This window comes from Nyctibius grandis, chromosome 9 (genome assembly GCF_013368605.1).
Source record: "Nyctibius grandis isolate bNycGra1 chromosome 9, bNycGra1.pri, whole genome shotgun sequence".
Classification (NCBI taxonomy): Eukaryota; Metazoa; Chordata; class Aves; order Nyctibiiformes; family Nyctibiidae; genus Nyctibius; species Nyctibius grandis.
Window position 1 is genome coordinate 16,323,227 of NC_090666.1, and position 22,329 is coordinate 16,345,555.

At 38.5% G+C, this 22,329-nt stretch overlaps 1 protein-coding gene across 1 annotated transcript in view; it reads right to left on the bottom strand.

Moving 5' to 3' along the window:
* MYO3B (myosin IIIB) overlaps positions 1-22,329 on the bottom strand; it is a 195,586-nt gene that overhangs the window by 98,517 nt on the left and 74,740 nt on the right. Inside the window, exons 9-16 of the mRNA XM_068408068.1 lie at positions 21,562-21,717; positions 9,762-9,858; positions 8,774-8,890; positions 7,818-7,922; positions 2,347-2,430; positions 1,462-1,664; positions 988-1,086; positions 270-384 (exon numbers count right to left, since the gene is read on the bottom strand). Of these exons, the coding sequence (XP_068264169.1) occupies positions 270-384; positions 988-1,086; positions 1,462-1,664; positions 2,347-2,430; positions 7,818-7,922; positions 8,774-8,890; positions 9,762-9,858; positions 21,562-21,717 (976 nt within the window). The remainder of the gene's footprint in view (positions 1-269; positions 385-987; positions 1,087-1,461; positions 1,665-2,346; positions 2,431-7,817; positions 7,923-8,773; positions 8,891-9,761; positions 9,859-21,561; positions 21,718-22,329) is intronic.

Genomic DNA, 22,329 nt, shown 5'->3' on the forward strand with positions numbered 1-22,329 from the left:
CAAGTTCTACAAATTCAAGTAAGTGCCTACTGACAGAAAACAGTGTGATACAGAACTGTGAATGGACTTGCCTGAGTATCAACTGAGACCTCAGGCTGGTCTTGGCTTCCAAGTGTGTGGTTATGCTTTCACAGCTCATTTCTGTCATAAGAGAGATTCTGTGGCACAGGTGTGTATCCACAAAACCAAATGGCAGCCTGTGCACAGACTGCACTGGAGGGGGTTTTTATAAACAAGGTCAACAATGGTTTAGCAACTACATCTCTTACCTCGTCAGTGAATCCTATAATTCTAAAGCAATGCTGAATCGCTTCAAATTGTCTTCCATAGGAATCTTTAGTAACAATATCATGCATTACTCTTCCAGTTTCATTATCAATGTATCTAAATAGAGCGGGAGAAAGAAAGCACCATACTAGCAGATATGCCAATACAACCTCCAGTGACTTCAATGCAAGTACCTCAGTAACTGGAAAGAACATTTATTTCAATATCTTCCAATTATATACTTTGGTGCCAATTCATAAATAGGTTTTGTTTCTGTTGCAGTAACTTTTGTTTATTCTTTGTTAATATCTATTATAGTGTTACCAACATTTCACGCACATCCCCTCACCCAATACAGATCAGATGCACCCAAAGAACAAATACCAATCAAAAAACACAACGTCAAAGCATATTCTGGATTCTTATTGAAGCATTACAGTAAGAAATCATAAGGTGATCGTCCTTATTTGAAAGTATGACAGAATATCTACATAATAAGAAGCTTGATTCTTCCTCTTCCTCTTTAAACCGTTCAAGTTCTCAAACAAATACAAACACTGTAATGCCTTATTGTCTATCCTCTTCTTTGCTTGTGAGGATTAAGAAAGATCTTTAAGGGATGGAGAAGGATTATGAGAGATTTTAAGGCATCATACTGAAAGCAAGAGCTGATCAATAGCTAATTACAACAAGAAGTTAAAACAAGTGAGTGATAGTTACCTAGGAGGCTTTTTATCAGGAAGTCTATATTCAGAAAGTTTCTTCTGATGATAAAGGCCAGCATAAATATAATAAAATATATGGAAATTTTTCTCTCCCCTGGAAAAAAAAAGTATCCTTTTAAAGCACACGTGTTTATTCTTGTAGCATCTTGTACAATATAAAAGTAGAAGTTCTAATCATGAGCTCACTGAAGTAGGAAGGAAATCTCCCACTTGTTTTAATGGTGTAGGATCAGCAACTGTGAAACATAGAAAAGTCAGCCAGCCACAGTATTCCTCCAAAGAATGGAGCAGCTCTCTCTGGCTTCCACTCCAAAAGAACCTAACTGACTATTCTCGCTGTCATAGCACTGTACAAAGCATCACTGCTTTAGCAGCAGACACGAAAGCATTTAAAAGAAAGAATTTTGGAGAATTAAACAGAATCCAAATATTATATAAATGTGAAAGGACAGACAACTAATATACCTACACAGCCTGTTTTATGACCCTTGATTTTTCAAGTAGATATTCAGAAATCTTTGCCCCCATTACAGCTCCCGTGGGCGTAAACATCATTTCCAGATATTTTCCAAAGCGACTTGAGTTGTCATTGATGGCAGTGCAGGCGTTCCCAAATGCTTCAACAAGAGGATTCACCTGAAGAATTTTCTCACGCAAAGCACGGTTATTGGCCTTGACAGAACAGATAGAGATCAGAAAGATCATTAAAAGAATATATTGCTTTCCCACAATACAATTCTTGCTTCAGAAACACAGCATCCCCTTCTCATGCTTGAACTGACTTAGATGCTGTGTTAACCCTTCTACTTTTACAATAATAGGGCCAATAAATTGATGAGGAAGTCTCCCACAGGTAGGAAAAAACAGATTCTTCCTTCTCTGCAATTGTTCTGCCTCTGAGGTGTCATATCATTAGAGTACTAAAACCATTAAAAAACTAAACACATCTACTTAATCTTAACCTTACACACTTCATTTGCCCATCATTTTGCACTAATAGCATTACTCATAACATGTAAATGTGTAAGAGCTTCTAAGATTAGAGCCATAGGAAGATCTGTCATTCTTTATTGTATAAGTGAACAACAGTATGTGTGATAAACACTACAGATAATTACAGGCACTGAACACTTGGGATCTAGCACCTTCTTATTAAAAAAATATTGAATGGCTTGGTGTGGATCATACTCTAGTATCTTAATTCAACACTCTCACATGCATGATTACTCCATCCCTAACTCAAGTGAGACAATTCACATGAACAGCTTTAAGTATTAAAGATTAAATAAAGTGGAAATTGAGGGTGTGGTTGGGAGGATTTGTTCATAGTTTTACATGATTAGCTAAGAAATACCTTTCCTAAGAAGGTCAAATGTTGGACGATCAGATGGGCACTTTCTGTCTTTCCAGCACCACTCTCCCCACTGATGATAATGCACTGAACACACAAAACAAAACAGTTAAGTGCACAGCTCACCACATGGTCGATTTCATCTATTACTGCTCCTATCTGTTGTTTAATGTTTAGTACCAAGACTACAAAATAATTTAAGGGTCATCTCCCTCCTGAAAGGAAAGATCAGCAAAGGCTCAGTGTATTAATTTATTCCCTAAATTACTAAAATGCGTCTTGCAATGCCTGATAGCAATGTGCACACGTGAAGCAGTGACTGAATTTCTAAGGGCTAAGACAGATAAACAAGTGACCAGATCTACAGACTAACACACACCATGCACACATGTGGCTTGTTTCAACTGCTTAAAACTCAGAAAATTGCCACAGCTCAGCTGATGTGACATAATTCAACAGTGCATCTGTGCTTACTGCATTGACTTCATATGAATTAACACAAAACACAGAATCACAGAATCAATCAGGTTGGAAGAGACCTCTGGGATCATTGAGCCCAGCCATTGCCCTGACACCACCATGTCAACTAGACCACGGTACTAAGTGCCATGTCCAGTCTTTTCTCAAACACATCCAGAGATGGTGACTCCACCACCTCCCTGGGCAGCCCGTTCCAATGTCTAATGACCCTTTCTGAGAAGAAATTCTTCCTAATGTCCAACCTGAACCTTCCCTGGCGAAGCTTGAGGCTATGTCCTCTTGTCCTATCGCTAGTTGCCCAGGAGAAGAGGCCAACTCCCACTTCACTACAACTTCCCTTCAGGTAGTTGTAGACTGCAATAAGGTCACCTCTGAGCCTCCTCTTCTCCAGGCTAAACAACCCCAGATCCCTCAGCCGTTCCTTGTAGGTCAGACCCTCCAGACCCTTCACCAGCTTGGTCGCCCTCCTCTGGACTCGCTCCAACACCTCAACACCTTTCTTGAAGTGCGGGGCCCAGAACTGGACACAGTATTCAAGGTGCGGCCTCACCAGTGCCGAGTACAGAGGGACGATCACTTCCCTAGACCGGCTGGCTACACTATTCCTAATAGAGGCCAGGATGCCATTTACCTTCTTGGCCACCTGGGCACATGCTGGCTCATGTTTAGCCGGCTGCTGGTCAGCACCCCCAGGTCTCTTTCCGCCGGGTCACTTTCTAACCACTCTTCCCCCAGCCTGTAGCACTGCATGGGGTTGTTGTGGCTGAAGTGTAAGACCCGGCACTTGTTCTTGTTGAACCTCATGCAGTTGGTCTCGGCCCATCTATCTAACCTGTCCAGATCCCTCTGTAGGGCCTTCCTACCCTCCAGCAGATCGACACTCCCACCCAGCTTGGTGTCATCTGCAAATTTACTGAGGGTGCACTCAATCCCTACGTCTAGATCCTCTATAAAGATATTGAACAGCACCGGCCCCAGAACTGAGCCCTGGGGAACACCGCTAGTGACCAAACGCCAGTTGGACTTAGCCCCATTCACCACCACTCTCTGGGCTCAGCCATCCAGCCAGTTTTTAACCCATCGAAGAGTCCACCCATCCAAGTCCCGGGCAGCCACTTTGTCTAGAAGGATGCTGTGGGAGACAGTGTCGAATGCCTTACTGAAGTCTAGATAGACTACATTGTCCTGGTTTGGCCTAAACCAGGCCAATTTTCCTTGCAGTGATTTTTACTTTCAGCTAAGTCTCTTCTAAGTAACTGCATTTTCTGAAACTGCGTGTTTTGCAGACAGTGTCTGCTTCCAGGACTGATAACGCCCGAAGTTTGTAGTTATCACTGAGGCACCGGTAATGATGTTACACAGAAAGGCTCTTGCTGTACTTAGTCTTAGAGAAACCAAGGTCACTGCTAAATTCCTCACTGCTTACGAGTGAAGAGCCGAAGGGGGGTCGCACCTGCAGGGAGGAGCAGACAGGGCAGGTGACCCAAAATTGACCAACAAAGGTATTCCATCCCATACATGTCATTCTCAGTATAAAGCGGGGGGATCACGAGGGTCTCGCTCTCTTTCAGCTATGGCCGGTGTCCGAAGAGGACTCTGTCCGTTTTCCTGCTGCCCCTGATCCCGATCCGTGCATTCCTGAATCCAGCTCTCGACCGTCCCTAGGCCCAGCCCGGGCCTTCCCGGAGCCTGTCCTGCAGTGCTGGTGGTGACGTGGCCGACATCGGGCGAGCTCGATCTTGGTTTTGTATATATTTGTATATATTTATATAAATATTTGATTATCCCAATATTATTATTATACTCTTTTTCATTATTATAGTTTATTAAAACTGTTTTAACTTTCCAACCTGTAAGTCTCTCTCCCTTTTCCCTTTCTCTTCAGGGGTGGGGGGGAGGGTTAACAGAGAGCATCTGCCACAGGTTTAATAGCCGGCCCAGCTTTAAACCGTGACATATATCCACAGCCCTGCCCTCATCTACTAAGTGGGTCACTTTGTCATAGAAGGAGATCAGGTTAGTCAAGCAGGACCTGCCTTTCACGAATCCAGGGTACAGTGGTATTTAATACACTGACCAAAAGTCTGCCCCCAGCTTTAAAAATAATCTTAAATAATTGCTGCTGTGTAGAGAGGTTATTCTGTAGGTGACACTGATATTCAAGCTAAAACAGCAAACTAGCATCTAAACATTTCAGAAGAATTTGCATCTGCTCATTGGATGATTCTGAGAGAACATATCCATCTTCTTCCCGAGTCAGTTGTCCTTAACACATGGTATTTTATAGGCTCTCCAAATGGCTTCCAGACTCAGGGATTAGCTAGAATGGTCTAAATCACTTGGTATCCTCCTCTCTGCTGTAATGCTTTATAGACAAGACAGAAGTAGAAGGCCAGTACACGCTGAAAGCCAGTTCACACATGAAGACTGAAGCATTAACACCTCAGGTCATAGCAAGTAAGCATACTAACAGCATTTCACAGAATCACAGAATCACAGAATGTTAGGGATTGGAAGGGACCTCGAAAGATCATCTAGTCCAATCCCCCTGCCGGGGCAGGATTGCCTAGACCATATCACATAGGAACACGTCCAGGCGGGTTCTGAATGTCTCCAGAGAAGGAGACTCCACAACCTCTCTGGGCAGCCTGTTCCAGTGTTCAGTCACCCTCACCGTAAAGAAGTTTTTCCTCATATTTAAGTGGAACCTCCTGTGTTCCAGCTTGCACCCATTGCCCCTTGTCCTGTCAAGGGATGTCACTGAGAAGAGCCTGGCTCCATCCTCATGACACTTGCCCTTTACATATTTAGAAACATTAATGAGGTCACCCCTCAGTCTCCTCTTCTCTAAGCTAAAGAGACCCAGCTCCCTCAGCCTCTCCTCATAAGGGAGATGTTCCACCCCCTTAATCATCTTCGTGGCTCTGCGCTGGACTCTCTCTAGCAGTTCCCTGTCCTTCTTGAACTGAGGGGCCCAGAACTGGACACAATACTCCAGATGCGGCCTCACCAGGGCAGAGTAGAGGGGGAGGAGAACCTCTCTCGACCTGCTGACCACACCCCTTCTAATACACCCCAGGATGCCATTGGCCTTCTTGGCCACAAGGGCACACTGCTGGCTCATGGTCATCCAATAGCATTTACTATTTTCCCATTTTTTCATGTGTTCTACAGATCACCAATACAAATATTAGTCTACTTTAGGTACAGTATCAACTGACATAGAATTAAAATGTTAATACTGAATATTTGCATAGATTTGTGTGTTTTTATGCAAACACCTGAAAATTATTTGCACCACACTGTGAACATACAAAATTCTTGACTAGGAGAAGATACAAGGTCCTAAAATACTTGATGCAATGACACTTCATACAGAACTGAACTTTGTGAAAAGGTCTGAAAGATGTAGCAGTTCTCTGGTGGTGCCTTGTGGTGCCTGACAGCAGGTGCAGGGATTGACTCTAAATAACGTGTGCAATATGACATTTGCAGCTCATTTATTTGCTTCTTGTTGGGTATTCTTGTTCTTCTTGGAAACAGATAACCCAACGATGGATTTACAGGGTTATGATACCTAAGTTAATTGTCTTTGTGTGACTAGAGAAGTCACGTACAACCGTTTATACAGTTAAAGCCCATGAGTTTTTGTAGAACTCTTAAAATTCTTGTAGAATTGGCCAGAACTTGACTTTAGCTTCAGGAGAAATGTTAGACCTGGAGTCAATTTTCAGGCTTCACAGGAAAATACAAGGGAAAGCTCAATGGATAAAACAGAATAAAAACATTTTTGATCTGGCTACAGTGTTTATCTAATGCACCTTTACCTGAAGAACCAATATAACATTGGCCAGGTAATGAAGATAAACATGCTCCTGTAATCCTTTGCAAACAGAAAATAGGAAAGTGATTTAGATCTAAATGCAAATTACTTCCTAAACAGGTATGAAACATATAATATTAACAATGTGCAAAGCTAGCCTGATGGGCTGATGTGAAAACTAATTTTTTTCCCCAGATAACAAGTTCCCACATAACTTGCTCCACATGAGTACTTGTTTTGTTTAATGCCTCCATCAAAGAGCATATAAGCCATTACAGAAGTATTAGTCATCTCTCAGGCCAGTGTACTTCCATATACTCAGTAGAACTCCTTTTCTCATCATCTTCAATGTCCCTTTTATTTTCTTCTTTGCTTGGTATTTTCTGATTGCCATTTTTTTTTACTATTTTATTCTGCTTTTGTGATTTTAAAAAAGCATTTTCTATGAATTATTGTGTGATGTGCAGGGTAAAATCAGGAGGATTTTCTAAGTAAAAATAATTATTAGCCCCCAATATTCATGTACATACAGCACATCGAATTAGAAAAGAGTACAAAGCCATAATCTTAAGAATGTAATAAAAAGAAACCTAGCTTCTACAGCATGGTATTTCATTCTCATTAAAATAATTGCTATATAATTGGATTTGTGTCCTTATTACATTTATATTAGACCTATCTTTAACATATTTTACTAAAAAAATTACTTAATGGTTCCTATTTTTTGTGGCTTGTAGTTAAAGGAATTGATTATCCATTGTGCGATAGCATCTTCATGCAACAGAAAAGTGGTTCAAACTCTGTTAATCTGCTCTGGCATTAAGACTCTCCTATTTTCACAGGTGTACATTATTACAATACCCAGTGCAAGACAGGCTAGAATCACAGTGTGCAGTCAACTGCCAGGACTTCACGGGTGGTGTCCAGTAAACTAGAGTCGTCAGGAAACCCTATAATCTTATTTGACCTTTTAGTCTCTTTTATGCCAGTGTCCTCTTCAGAATTCCCAAACCTGTCTAGATTTCTGCTCCAGTTTTCCTGATGTAGGAATAAAGGCTTAAAGAAAAAATTTCCCAAAGTACAACATAACAGAACATTAGCCATAGCCATGTAGCATAGCGGCAGTATGATTAATATGAAATCTAAACCAAAATGAACCAATGATTCTTACCTGATCTTTGCTGAATGTAACCATACTTTGATAGGCAGCATCCGCAGAGGCAAATATGTGGGGGGGATTCGATGAACGCTTCACACCATGGTAAAGCTTGGAGAACTAAATTTAAAAAACCACACACAATAGTCAAAATATGCACCTTAACTACATAATTAAGAGCTGAAAAGAGGATAGTGACTATCTTCTGCCTGTTCAACAGAAGGTAGTTGCCTGTTTTACTGCAGAATTTCCACTGAATCACCTGGAAGAAGAGTGGTAATTCTTGGCACAGCCCAACTTCCAGAATACAAATTACAACACCTAAAATGCACTCCGATGTTTCCCGCACAAGACAGTGAAGAGAACTATATCACAAGGAGCAGAATTTCAAACACAAGCATTCAACCAAGGAAATACTCAACCTATACAAAAGAAACTTCAAAGATAACAGTGATTCTGAAATCTGTCTCCTCTACCTGCAACCCTGATTCAGGCATCCATGGAGACCAAGATTTTTGGGTCCACCTCTCTTCATATTTGTAGGGAATTACGCTGCCTCTATCTTTACAGCATTTGATTCACTTGTTTCTCTTAAGCAGCAGCTGATGGTACAGTACATGGAATAACCCAATAGTCAGAGCAATTCTTCAGGAAGCAACAGCCTCAGCATGAGGAGGCTCACATAACCATCTTCTGTTTCCCAGAAGAAAGCCCTAAATGCCAGACAAAAGGCACAGCTGTGGCTGGGGTAATCTTCATCCCACCTGTGGAATTTGTGCCACCAAACAGAAAGGAATTAAACCAAATGAGACTGAATTAAAAAAAAAAAAATTTGTAGGCACACTTTTCTGGAAGAAAAGGCTGGGGTTTAGTCTGTGCTCCTAGCTTCCAACATTACTTAAGTATTTTAGCCAGTGGTGTTAATATAAAATGTAAAGTGAGTACTGTCCACAGCTTGGAGTCTCTCTTACCTGGGGAGAATAAATGCTGAGATTCTGGAAGGGGTTTAAGGCTATTAAAATGTCTCCAACATAAGTATAAATTTGTAAGTCAGCATAGCGTTTCTGCAGCTGATGGATAATTGTATCCTGAGAAGATTACAAAAAGTTTGATAGTTAAACAGTATTTTCCCAGTTAGGAAGATTGTTGTAAATATACTGAGAACACTGATTAAGGAATACTTATTGTAAGAGTTGCTAATTATTTGTCAAATGTCAACACCACAAAACCAAACAAATGTTTTCAAACTTCTTGCTAATGCCATAAAACTAAGTTAAACATCAACTTCCATTTCCACATTAGTACAAATTTTGTTACACCAGCCTGAGAAGCAAACCTTCTGAAGAGAAAACGGCCATGCACATTATTGCTTCACTTCATAGTACATTTCCATGTAGTTTTTTATTTGACCATGAAACAAACACAATAATTTTTCAAGGATTAAATTTTAAGTGCTAGTAAGAGATTGTTGCAAACAGGACACTAGCACAATTTAGTATTATGTCTTCTTCTTGCTGGCATGCAATTTAAGGATCATCAAAACAAAAATTTACAGATACTCTGCAGATAGGTGATATAGTGAAATAGTGTTTTATCACTTTTTATCCGGAAGCTGTAGATACCATATTACTTTATATAAATTCATCAATTTTCGGAAAAATCACTTAGAACTAGATCTTCATGACTAAACTTCACATTTTAGGAAACTCACAAAATAATTTAAACTAGCATCACTCATAATTAATCCTTCCACATAATGCGATTCACTGCTACTGCTTTTATGTCACTATACAGAATATTAATGAAGTGATGATAGATCAGTCACGTGACAATTCCTTTTCTATGGTGAGACAAACGCTTGCAAGAAGGAACTCTTCTCATTCTGTTAAAAGAAGCCTAAAAAGCAGAAACAGGCACAACGTGAGGCACAATTGTCAGAAACTGCTACTCAGACAGTACCTCATCTAGAACTTCTAGATTTACCAGATCGTCATCTAGACAGTATTTGTCAGCTCCATCCACATGGTAAGGTCTTCTAGTATGTATTCGTTCATGCCTGGAAGTTTGTTAGTAGAGCACCAGTGTTATAAAACTGTATCAAAGACAGCAAACATTAAGAGGCAATAGGAAGTCATGGGTGAGTGTTTCTGTCATGCAAAAAACACAGACACGCTCTCTGAAATACATATTTTTACTTGAAATATCTTTTTATAAAAGCAATAGGTCAGCTTGCTGTCCAGTTTAATATCTGTTTTCTCTTTCACGATATATAAACCTATCTATTTATCAATGCTCAGAGATGAAGATTTATCTGTAGACTTACTACTCCCCAATCACACAGTAGAAAAAAAATATCCCTCCTTTCCCTTCCCTTCTCTAAGTTAATAAACTACCACTCTGTTTAATTAAATCTTCCCCCCGCATACCCAGCCCATAGTATTGTCATCTAACGAAGTCACAAGAAGCAATAAGCAGTATAAAATCCTTCTGTTACCTTGGTGTATGCCAAAGCGCCTCCCCAGATGACCCTAGATCTGGCCCAAAACAACACTTCTGAACCACAGCTGCCATCAGACTCTAAATTGTATGGATGTTGAGTCAGCTTGTCCTCAGAGATTTAAGCCACACAATAAGCACCAGAGACAAACTGTCACATAATCCCTTCATAATCAGATTATATTGAAGGAATATGCTGTGTATATGTTTTTAAACAACCCATCTCGTTGAAACAGGGACAAATCAAGAGGCTGTAATATATCTTCCATGGAGGAGGTGAAATATGAATGCTATAAGCACAACTAGGCTTTTCTTTACAACAAACATAATCAAAGCATAGTATGAGAACACCCACCAAGATACAGTCTGCATCCTGCTGAGTAACATTTAGCATTGATCCTCAATGACAGTCCCTGACAGACTGTTTCTGCATTGGTTGCCACGTAGCAAGTAGAAATCACATGATCACACATCCTGAAACAACTCTAAATATTATATCAAGGACTAACGGAATGGTACTGTGACTTGGCTGGAAACACTGTTCATCTATAATGTTGAAGGTTAATGTGAAGATGTAGCAGGTCTTTTTTTCTTTAACCATATCTTCATATACTCATGGAATCCCGTTTCAAAAATAAGCTTTGAGGCTTTTGCTTTTTTCCCCTTTATGTACACTTCTACATCTGAACCTAGTCAGCTCTCATTCACTAAAGAGAAAGTTTTCATATCCAAGAGCTATTAAATCATCAGAATCATTGCAGAAAAAGCCTCTAACAAAGAGGAAGGACGAGAAGAGTTTTAAGCTATGAGTACAGCTTCACTGATAATCGCAAATCATGTTTAAAGATCCTAATATTTTAGGTTTATTTTTAATCATTTTCCTTATTTACTTTTGGCTACTCTATGAGTTCTGGAAAACTATGCTATAATGGTTTATTTGAACTGTAACTAAATACAACTGTGCAAAATGTTTTGTCAGTTAGGAAATAAAATAGCAGGAACATAGCAGGTTTTGCTGACAGTCCCACTTACATTTTACATCCTACATTCCCAGAGATGGTATTTTGCTTGATGTTGTACATATGAAGAAATGAAAGAAGGAGAACACAAATAAGCAGCTATGAAAGAAAAATTGTTACAGTGGGTATTACTTTCAGTGGGCAGCATGGAGATCACATGAATTTGTTCAAAGTTCCATTCAGTTAAATTTTCCATTTTCAGATGTTTGATTAGGTGGTGGGTTCTTTTTGGCTTTTGTTTTTAAGCAGTCGTTATATTCAAGAACATTATACTTTGCTGAGAAGTTAGATCCTCAAAGGAGTAAGAATGCATGTAAGCGGCCTAATGTACTACTGTTTTTTCTAACTGTTGTTTCCGTTTCAAACCAGAATTCAACATCTTCACTACAGAGAAAAATGCTGTTGTAAATAATGTGAATAATTTAGAGATGGGAGCACTCCTCAGTCTACAAATGAAGCAAATATTTTAACAGTTGCTTTACTTCATGGAGATGTAACTAATAAAGCAATGGTTAGACATTATAGCTAACATAACTCATCTATGAAGCTTTTTCTTCCTGGAGCAAACCATCGTAGCCACAACATTAAATTGTAACAAGCTGGAAGCACGGATGTATCTACCAGAGGTGCAGGAAGGAGGCTGAAGGAGGGCACATTCAAACCTAAACATCTCTAATTGCAGAGTGGCTTTGTAAACTAATCTGTTATCTGATTGTGTATTAAACTCCTGCCATTTCTTCTCCTTAAGTGATAAACAAATAATTTTTTTTTTTATCTGAAAAGGAGTTTTTTAACACTATGTAAACAGATAAGAAACTGGTCTTAGTCAAATATAAGTAAAACATATATACCTTTGCGCATATATTTTCTTGTGCTTAACTCATTTTCCTAAGTACATGATTAGGAAGAGGATATTAGGAGCATAACATCACATTAGTTTAAAATCTCCTGCTGGCCTCTTTAGTTTTCTACTGACCTCATGTGTTGCAGATACATTGAGAGAATGGGAAAGAAGAATATAGACAGTAAACTTTAATTATTTCCACAATTTTACATCACAAATACAATCTGCTTTTAAAATATTTTTTAAAAAAATTCTTAAAAAACAGAAGAAAACACTCTTAATTGGAGAAATAATTGTCAGTATATTTTTTGCATAAAAAGTAGAATTAACAGCCATTTTTTCAATTACCCTTCCTTTCTGATGACATATAAAATGTACAAATGCTAAGCAAAAGGAAAATGAAAGGTGTTAGGTTATGTGCCTTAAGGTTCCAGCAATGTTCTGAATCATTCCCTGGAGAATGTAGTCTCTTCACTGACAAAAGTGGTGTAAAGGGCCAGACACTCAACGTAGCTAACCTTATTAAACCTGAAGAGCAGCATTAGGTTTATTCCAGAACGCTCGTGATGAGCACTGTCTGTTGAAAAAGTTTCTATCCTCCCAAGCACCTTCCCTTTGCCTTTTTATCAGGCAGGAACAGCTGGAAGGGACAGAGTTTTCCTGGATTTTGGAGGAGGAGCAAAGGGTGAGAAGCATTTCTCCCTTGGGAGAAGAATTTCATGAAGAGGGTGGGAAGCATTCATTTGTTCTACTTGTGGGGAAGAGATAGTTTGAAAGACAATAACCTCTTTTTGTACTAGACAGCAGCCATAGTAATACAAGTGCATTGTAAATAGCTATATGCTCGTATGACCCCGGTATCAAGCTGATGATGGGGAAGGAAAAGCTAAATGAACCACATCAATTTCTAGATTGAAAAGTCATCTTGCTGAGGAAGAAAGCAGCAGAGACCAAGAATTTTTATGTTCATTGGGACGCTTTCTCTCTCATCTCTCTCCCCTGCACATCTAACATTCTTTTATGAGTACCTTTACTTTGGCCTCTTGGTGCAGTTAAGCATTTACATTTCCTGTTTTTTTTTTTTCCTAGGACTCATATACGAAAAACTGTTTCTGTACTTGTCGTTCTTTACATTATTGCCAATTTTCAAATGAATTGCACCCAAACTGAGATCTACAAGAAAAATACTAAACACAATGAGAAAGAAAAGAAGAGTGGAGAGGGTGCTGCTGCCACACAGAAAAACACAGCCTATTTCCTGTGTATTGCAAAGAGTGAATTTTGCTCCTGTACATCAAGTTTCAGCCTGGAGTAATTTGTTGAAGCAAGGTCATAATAGAGACACTGACACAGCCTTAATTACAATATAAATGCTGCAGCTATAACAAAAATCTGTACAATCTCCAGTAAAAACACATACACTATAACCAGACCAAGGATCACTTTGGGGGCCACAGTGGCTTTTCAATTAAAAACAGAAATAAAGAAGAAAAAAATGTTTTTAATTCATTTGCCTAATATTCATATAGATGAAGGCTAGAAGAATTGCATTAAATTACATTGTGTATAGCATCAGAGGACTATTTCTGGTTCTGTTTCTGTTATTATCTCTGAGTCCAAAGGAAATTACCAGCTGGATACAATCAAGTTCCTTGTAGTTAATTGCTTTCAAAACGAAATGTGAGCTGGCAGAGAAGCTAGAGATCTGGTTGTAAGAATTACTTCCTTGGATGGACTGCTGCTGCAATCCAGCTGGCTAATAAGTAGGGGGAAGCTGCCAAGCCACCGTAGTCTCATCCTAATATCTGACCAGGTAGCCTGAACACACCTGCCCTTCTCAAACTATTAGACGCTTAGATCTCTTTTTGCTTTTTTTTTTTCCTTTTTTTTCTTTTTTTTTTTTTCAAGGTTTCTTCAAGTTTGGTTCTTCCTGATATACAGATTTGCGTTTTATCCTTCAAAATGCAAGGTTTCATAACTGTCTGTTCCCCACTACAGAAACAAACTTCTAAATGGTGACCAGCAGTAGCACACTGACCCAGCATGACCCAAAACAGTAAACTCTGAACTCTTTACTGTCCACAGTAAACTTGTTTAAAGCATTATCCACGCAAACGCGGAAGTTTTTTCGTTCTTTTAAAAACTGAAACCAAAGGTCAGCAGAAGACCTTTTCTGGTTGATTCCTATGAAGAGCCCTATTTACAGACAGGAACATAAGCTACCCAGACTGTAGGAAAACATCCAAGAGAAGCATGAGCCATGTCTGGAGTTGGCCTCTTCAAAGCTGCTGATAAGTGGGAAACTACCACTTTGAACCATATGACCAAAACCATTTGATACTTGATCAACATTAACCCTCAAACATCAAATCAATGATAGAATTTTCAGGCCAGGAATTATTAATCTCTTGAGGAAATACAGAAGACCATGGTTTTGCTCAACTTCAGCTACTGTGACATTTGATAGACAGGGCTAACAAAATAAATGTAGATGGCAACTGGTGATTATTAAATATTTTTGTTGCCTTAAAATTATTATAGACTTATCTACTGCATTTCAGATAGCTGACCCACATTAACTCACCCTAAAGAACAGACAAATGCCACACAGGGACCCACAGTATCTAAAATTTTGAATGATGGCTTATAAGAATATTACCAAGGGCAAAATTTTTAGAACACATTCTGTGAAGACTCTTCTTCCCTGTTTCCAATGCTAAGCTTTTAATCATGTATTTTCCTCCTTGATGTTCTGCTCCTCCACCACAGTCAAAAGGCAGCTAATAGATCTGCTACTAAATTTGAATTTCTCCATCTCACATGCTCTTGTGACTTTGCTTTTTTAGATTTTCTCCTGCACGCCACACTGGATAGAGCAACCTGTCATTTTAAGATTGTTCATAATAGGTAATTTCTTAATTATTGTACATTCCAAGAGGGAAAAATCCCCCAGAACATTTTCATTTCATTCACTTTTGCTGATGGTCAGTGCTTTTCAAATCTTCAGCTGAACAGTAAAAATCCTCCAGTTTTCCATTACTTCTACTCACAAGCTAGTAAAATATTTTATGTATATATATATATATATATTTTTTATGGAATAAAATTGAAAGTTTACTTTTTTGAGAAAATCTTCCTAAAGGATGGAAGATTTTATCATCAAAATTTATGCAAGGAAGGGCTGGGACAATAGACAGAATATTGGGGTTCCAAATTTGAGTTTCCATTTTAAATGTCTCCATGACAAGCTCCATGGTATTTTTAAACATTATTTATGGAACTTGAGATACTGCCTAGCTTAAAGGACTTTGGAAGTTTTGACAAATGTTTTTCAACTTTTTCAACACTGAACCAGCTGCCAGCTTTGCCAGGTTTAGATTAAGTCCTGACAGGGACAAAAAAACGGGGATATTATTTGATGTTTATAAACAAACTCCAGAGAACATGCCACTTTTTGCAGTATATTTTGCCAACGTAGACAGCACAAAGAGTCATTTAACATTTAGGAGTACTAGGAAACAGACTAAATCCCTTCTGACTTCTTCCTTCAGCAGGCTGGCAATCAGCCTGGATGTTGGAATCTCTTGTCCTATGAATCAAGAAAGCAACTGACCGCACGAATGAGTTCAAGAGATCAAAAGGCGCATTTGGAAAGTGAACAGCGCTCTCTTATAATCTCCCTTAATGGATTATCAAACACACTCAAACACTGTTTAACAAAAATATAATCTACATAAACAGACCAAATGTTTACTGTTAAGTGAGAATTAACAATATCCATAATCTGTAATGTATCTTTGCCTAGAGTCTTCCCAGAATCTAGGGCAGAAAAAATGAAAGAAAAAATGGCTAGAACTTCAGGTGTCATGCATGTTTCTCTTCATTAACAGGTTTACAGTGACCAAAAGTATAGTATGGCTTTATAGAACAAGTAAAAGACAAACTTCCTGCCTCAGACAAACTGCTGTCTATTTTTTGTTGGAATAACGCATTAAGTAAAGCTATTAATAGCCATTTCATAAGTGGAAGAACAGAGAAATATTGAGGGTAAGTGATATAACAGAGGTTGCACAGTAATTCAGAGAGAGAATGAAGAATAAAACACAAATCTGTCTTTGTATTATAATTCAGAGGGTACTTAAACATTCTTGGTATTTTACTGACGTGCAATTGCATGAATCTCTATCTTGAAGAGCTTATCCCTGAAATACAGCATGATCATTATCAACTTGACTTGTGCATCCTTCTTTACTTAGAGAACAGAGAATTAGCCACAAAGTCTTTATCAACAATCAGTTATTATTACTGTACCAAAAACATTTTTATAATTCTGCTTATCATTCTTGACCAATGTTTGCATGTTCTGTTGTCCACACCTCACTGTAACTTAGATTCCTACTTTTTTTCCCAGTTCTACAATTTAATGCTACATGAGGCACAAGTCTTTAGGAATTAATTACATTTCTTGTTCTCATAATGTTATTATACACGAGGACACTATTTGAATAACCTGAAAGCATTTCACAGTCCTTGTGTAAAGACAGGACTGGTAAAGTAAAAAAAAAAACCTGAGTGAGAGCCTGGGACAGCATCCTCTCTGATTTTAAGAAATGCTTGCTGCCTAGAGGCAGCTATATATTGATGGGAATAAGAGTGCTCTGGCTCCCAAGACGAACTACAAATCAGTATCCACATATTAAAAAGTAACGATGTATTTGACATTAGAACAGATGGGAAAGAAAAATTCAGCCTTGCTGGAACAAATACATGTGAAGTAAAATTCTGATGTACTAACCTCTATTTTTTAAGGATTAAAGAAATTCTATAAAAATAGAACTAGTGGACTATTTAGCACCAAATACACTTCTTAAAATTAAACTTCATATAACTGCTTCTATGGCAAAACTGTTAACGAAAAGTATATTGTTGTTAATTAGCATTTATGCCCTGGTATTGTTAGAAATCACACAAAGCATATACATAGTTAATTGATAGCTTATAAAAGGGATATGGAGAAGAGGTAAAGATAATACCCAGAGCTCATCCTTACACAGCCATGACATTGGACTTTCTCACAAAGTTTTTCGCCATGAGAATATAAGAAACAGGCAATGCAGGATAGGAGTGCTGATGCTGAAATTTCAGCTTCACTCAAGACCATGGAAAAACTCAAGGATTTCCGTCTAAAAAATGCCAACAGATGAAAAAAGAACTTTCTTCCTCATTACAAGTGTGGAAAGAGGGGTACCCTGGCTGGGTTTTCTGAATCTGAAAACACCTCTTTGCATAAGGATAGGAGATATCTGCATCTTACTGATAAAAATAATTTAAGGAAAAATAAAGCTGGTGGAAAAGCTTCAAAGAGCATCTTTTTCAGTAAAAAAAGCAGATTTTATTTTTTTTTCATTTTAAAAGTCATCTTTTACTACCATAAACCTTTTCTTTTTATTATTAATTTTTAACCTAAAGGAAATAATAGAGTATAAAGCTCTCTAGTAAGTTATCTCATGGCAAAGTGACAACAATGCATGTCAGCAACTGACGATAGCAACAAATGTGTGCATTATTAGGTTCCTTTGAGCTCAGCAAAGACAATGAAGTGTCCCTTCAGTTCAGAGGTATGAAGAACTGTGCTGAAGTTAAGCTTAGCTGTACTACGCACAAAGAAGTTTATAAATGAAGAATGAAAGAAACTGAATTAAGGAGATGTTTCAGTCTGTGGCTCCAGAGGTTGATCCACATGATCCTGAGAAAAGGGGACAGCTTGCTTCTTTCTACCCCTCTCCTTATTCCTGATCATGTGAAGTATTCTCTCCTTTACTTCAGCTATACCAGTTGAGGCACCCCTCTGCAATCACTAAACACAGTAGAAAATTATCTGTGTGTTTCTGCTGGCTTAGTTTTTTTTCTCTTACTTTAGAAGCTCTAGCTCAGGAGGTTTTGACTAGCACCGGAGCTGCAATAAAAACAGTGTCAGGAGCTTGTTGCTGAGAGCTGTGGAAAATGAGAGAAAAAAGCCATTTTTTTCAGTAGCAGTGAACTGCTAGGTCAGCTCTCCACATCTCTCCATCATACCCTCTAAATCAGTAGTACTGACTTTCTAGTCTGCAGGCTTGCTCTCAAAGCACAATGACCTTAAGTGACGTCCCAAAATAGGCAAAACTGGCATGGCTCAATTGGAAAGAGAATCCTATTAAAAAAACACAGGTGCTGAGACAGTAAAGAATCAAAAGATGCAAATGCAAAGCACTGATACTGGAAGACTTTCAAATGAAACAAAACCCAGATACCTCCTGATTAGTTGTCATCACCAGTGACTTCCTGGGTTCCCTCATAGTAGAAGTGCTGTTAACATCAGCATCCTGATGATTTTCCAGTTTCTGGAAATTTTAAGCCAGTGCTCCAAGAGTTCTATGGCAGTATAAATGGGAGAGCATTTTCTTTTACTTATCTTCTAAATGACGGATCTGTAGTGTCGCTGTATTCCCAAAAAAAGGGCATCTACTTTTCTTTATCTCAACACCAGGGAATTAATGCACATTTCATTCTACCTGTCATGGGCACATCAATAAACAGAAAAAGCATGCACATATATCCAATGGCATAATAGAAAAGTTTTACTCAACATGGGTTTTAATTGGCCTATTTACTTTGAAGCAGTGGTTATACATTCAGATGACTTCTACAGATCACCACAAATGAATGCCAGTAAAATTTTTTATAGTACCATCCGGTCATGTGTTCTTCTGTATGTCAAATTCTGTATTGAAAATTATTTTATAAGTGTATTACAGAGTTTTTAAAGGCTTTTAATTGGTACCAGTTTTCCTAGGGGTTACTATCTCCCTATTACAGAGCCAAGCGCTTTACTATTACGAGACTATGTCTATGCCTCTGGGGAAAATTATAATTAGATGCTCCTGGTGGTTGGTTCTCTTGTAATAATCTTATGTTTGTAGTCCAATATTAACTGTCTGGCCCACAGACTTGATATTTTGCACCAATTTGATCAAGTTTCAAATATTTGGAAAATCAGCACTTCTTCATTCTGAACAATATGTTGCAGATTTCAACAGTAAATGATCACTAAATTTTTGTCCTCATTGAGCATGCTCTCAGCTCTCATCAAAGGGGGCTGGTGCTTCAAAAAACAAGTAAGGATATCATAGCATAAGGCTACAATAATCAGAAAGACATTCTTTAATAACAGTTAGGCCCATTGGCTTCAAAGTGAAGCCAATAGCAAGGTTCACTGGGTTCAAAGTGAAGGTAAAGATGACTATTTCTCCAGCAGCCTAATTATGTCTCCCCCCTTATCATTCACTGGCATAGGAAGAAGTCACATAATTCAGAGGCGTGGCTAAAAGCAAACCGAGAGTCCAGGGAAGAATAATATGAGTACAAAGAGTCTGCTGAGAGTAGAGCTTTAAGAGTAGAAGAGAAACTATAACAGGCCTGGGAAAGCTGAATTCTGTGATGAGAAAGAAGAGGAGGACTGTGAGCTACATTATGAGGTGAGGTGAGGAGGAACACCAAGAACAGAGAAATGGCTGGAAAAATAGAAGAACCCGGATTAGGACTTGCTGAAGAAGGTGAAGATTAGAAACAGAAACTATTGGAGTGGTAGAGGAAGAAGACACAACAAGCTGACTAACAGGAGAACAACGCCTTAAGGCCAAACAGAATGAACAGTGAATGGAGACTGATGGGAAAGATGGGTCAGATAACAACCTGGAACAGAGAACCTGGGACTAGTTGGCCAAGTAAATTTGGGGGCACCAGGAAAAATAATAGAACTTAGAGTGGTAGGGAGGATAAGATTAGGACTAAACCCATTGCAATAGAGTCCCCTTCACCACCACAATCTGCAGGTGCTACTGCACACAAGTTGCAAATAATCACCCTTGTCAAACAAAATACTTAAGATGGGTTAGGTGGTGACAGGATGGACAAAGAGTTAAACTCCTTTAGGTGAGCACTGATTCATACTCAGGGTGCTGGGAAGCAAAATCCTTCCTACGTTCCAAGGTGCAGAAGCTTATCTGTCACAGCACTCCCAGTTAACACATGGAAAGGCTGGGGGAAAGAAATGCTGTCTTGGTCTTTATTCCTTCTCACTCCACATTACAGAGATAGATCCCAGAAGAATGTGTTGGAATACCATGAGGAATCCATTTCAGAGCTCCTCTTAGCACAAGGATCTTTTCACCCTGTCTACATCTTCAATTTGGTCAACAGCTGGGAAAACTGATACCTTTTGGGCCAGCCAACCCACAGGTGTAGGCAATGTGAACTGTGAGGTGTTACATGGCAGGGGTGGTGGTGTCTGTCTAGGAGCCTAGATACAGCAGAAACTTCTGTAACTCTGGCATAGCTCCCTCACCCACAGTAAGCACTTCCTGGTATATTTTTCCGAAAAAAAACAAAACCAAAACCAAAAACAAACACCACCACAGAAGTCAACTTCACCTTGAAACTGTACTTACAGCTATTCCTTTATTTTAACTTACACATTTTTGTTTGGGCTTTTAGCATTTAAGCTAGAGTCTTACGGCATGTAAGTATATACATGTTTATGACTTATGAATCACGACATTTAATTTTCTTCATCAACATTAGTAGGTGTTTGTTTATAATAATGGGTCAGAGCTTATCTCACTCTAGACAAATTTCATATTACAGAATGATTGCTGAGCTTGGGAAGGTGTGTTCATTTGCATTTAATTCTCTTTTGAAACGGTAAAATTCTGCCACCCTCTGGACAACAACTAAACTAAGACATATTTACAATCAGCCTCGAAAGTAAAAAATCCCACTGCCACTGATAAACTTTCATTGCTTTTTAAGCACATTTTAAAACTAATTACTAGGCTGAATGAAAAATAGCAGTTACTACTAAACTATAGACAAAACAATTACTGTAAGCACTGAATAGCCTTCTTACAGTATCCAACCAAAACGCAAACTTTAAAGTGTTCTGTTCTTAACCTTTTCTAGTAGTCACATCGTTGTTCACAATTGTATTTTTAAAGATCTGCTACCGAAATATGATATAATTTTTCATCATGCCAATATGTATTTCCACAAACTGGAACATTCTGGAATTATTAGTGTCTCTGTGACTGAGCCAAAACTGACTACATATAGAACAGAGTTCAGTGGGAGAAAGAAGGCTAAGAAGGTGGCATTATGGCTGATCAAATTAGCTTTAAGAAGTATCAATGGGAAAATATGTCTCTTGCATTCACATGGCATGCAGCACTTACTGCTAACAATATTGCTAGTCAATGCATTAATATGATCATTTGAAACAGTAAATGTCTATGCATTTGAAGTTTCAAACTGTGCTTCCAGGATTAGTGTGGGGAAGGAGGGCTGCAGCATATATGTTGTACAGTACCTTGTTCTGGCTGTGGAGCCTAGCTGCTGTTGTTCTTGAATGAGCTCAGCCAGCTGTTTTTGCAGAGACATATCTTTACCATGTACTTGTTTAATAAACGGATGCTCCAAAAGGTGTGTGACTGAAGGACGTTTTTCAAAATCCTTGATAAGACACCTGTGACAGAGAAATAATGGTCTCAGGCAATTATGTTTCTTCATTATGGGATGATTTGAGTTGGCTTATGTGTCGCTATTATTGTACAGTAGTTTCTTTTTCCACAAATTTGAGTTCCTCAGCATGCAACAAGACTCTTCCTTTACATTGGAATAAATCTAGCATAAAATACTTAACTAAGTGAATTCACCCTACAAGTATACTAGCATAAAGGCTGTGAATTTGAGCTTATTTAATCTCTCTTTTTAACTGTAACTAGCTTACTATGAAAAAATGGCATCATATCTTGTAAGTGCTGTACAGTTAATACACATTAAACATAACCTAAGATGAACAGACAACACGTAATTCACTTAAATTTTCTACCTATTCTCTGATAAGAGTTTTGATGAAGAACCGCAGGATATAGCCTAATAAAAACCACAAGTGAAACCTGTGATACAACACTAGTCCGAACAATTTGATATAGGGCTTTGTTTTGTTTTCAAAATGAATGTTTCAGGTAGATCTTCTATATTGCTACGATAAGTGTTAGCACAAGAATCATAGAAAATTCTGCAAACCTACATCATTCAGACTGGAAGAGAAAAGTATGAATCAGAATTAAATGCT